Below are 1,332 nucleotides of genomic sequence, written 5' to 3'. Positions count from 1 at the left end.
TTGTGTTCTTTCAGGCCTTTAAGTGAGTCCTAAACATAGGGATTTGCTCTACATGACTAATAACTATTTGTTCTAATTTCTTGCGTAGGTGAGATGACTTCTTTTTCAAAGCTCTTTAGAGTCAAAGGACAGTCTTATCACATTCTACCAGTTGCAGTAATAGACAAATCATGAGGCTGAAGCTCCTTGACATTGTCTGTTTAACTTGCACAGCATTGGCCAGAAAAAATTCATTTTTAACTTCATTTTCCAGGAATGTCCTAAATTTAACTATTCCCCACCTCACAGAAGAACTTACTCATCCCAAGTAATTTATAACCTCACTGGGCAACGGATGGAAAATTATCTTATATCAACTGCAAACGAGTTTGTCCAAAAAAGGTAAAATACTCTGTTTATAACATATTTAATTGCTTTCTAATTTTAATGGTAGCTGCCTTCTAAACTAGAGACAATAGATATAAATTTCTATTGTTTACATTTTACATGGTTAAATTCTCAGTTTTATTTAAACAACCTTATATATTGAAATGTAAATAATGACTCTAAATTAAGATTTATTTGAGCAAACTGAAAACCATTGGTTATTTTAGGCCTCAAAAATGTAATGTTAAATTTGTACATTTGTTTTTCCTTGAAGTCAAAGAGAAGTTATTGACTGGCTCATACCAACTTGGAGAGGTTTAAGGCATGACTTTTGATGACAACTGGCCTCATTTCCAATATGAATATCTCAGAACTTAAGAGTGTGATATCTGCATGTGGACAAAATGTGTTGTTCATGTGTAGCAACGAAATGGGCTTGTACTTAAGCCACCTAAGCATTTATCATAGACACAAAGTTGGTAGGCCTTCAATTGCTGCCATTTTCTTCTTTCTTTCATCTCTTACCTCCTTTGTTTCTCAATATATATCCATGATTAATATTCATTGTAAAAAATAATTAGAAACTACAGATAAGCAAAAAGAAGAAAAAGAATATTATTTCTCCATACAGATATAAGCACTATTGATATTTTGGTTTATATCCTTCCAGAAGTTTCCTTGTCACAGATATACATGTAAATATTTTTAACAAAGTGGGTTTTATTATAAACCAACTATCTTAAAATCTGCCTTTAAAAAAAGTGAATGACATACTGTGATGTTATTTGCATGTCAAAAATATATAGCTCTATAGCATTACATTTAGGATGATAGTCACAAGATTAGTGACTATCTAGTGTGATTGCACCATTATTTATTTAACCTGACCTTAATTTGGTAGGCAGTTAAATTAACCTAGTCTTAAAATCACTACTTGCATTTTAAAAATCAACTTTTCATTTTTAT

At 31.2% G+C, this 1,332-nt stretch overlaps 1 protein-coding gene across 1 annotated transcript in view; it reads left to right on the top strand.

The window, feature by feature from the left end:
* ABCA12 (ATP-binding cassette, sub-family A (ABC1), member 12) overlaps positions 1–1,332 on the top strand; it is a 227,578-nt gene that overhangs the window by 180,356 nt on the left and 45,890 nt on the right. The window contains exon 37 of the mRNA XM_011967889.1: positions 254–381. Coding sequence (XP_011823279.1) covers positions 254–381 — 128 coding nt within the window. The remainder of the gene's footprint in view (positions 1–253; positions 382–1,332) is intronic.

Source organism: Mandrillus leucophaeus, unplaced genomic scaffold, assembly GCF_000951045.1.
Source record: "Mandrillus leucophaeus isolate KB7577 unplaced genomic scaffold, Mleu.le_1.0 Scaffold815, whole genome shotgun sequence".
NCBI classification, from domain to species: Eukaryota; Metazoa; Chordata; class Mammalia; order Primates; family Cercopithecidae; genus Mandrillus; species Mandrillus leucophaeus.
Note: the sequence above shows the minus strand (reverse complement) of the source record. Positions and strands in the feature narration are given on the sequence as shown.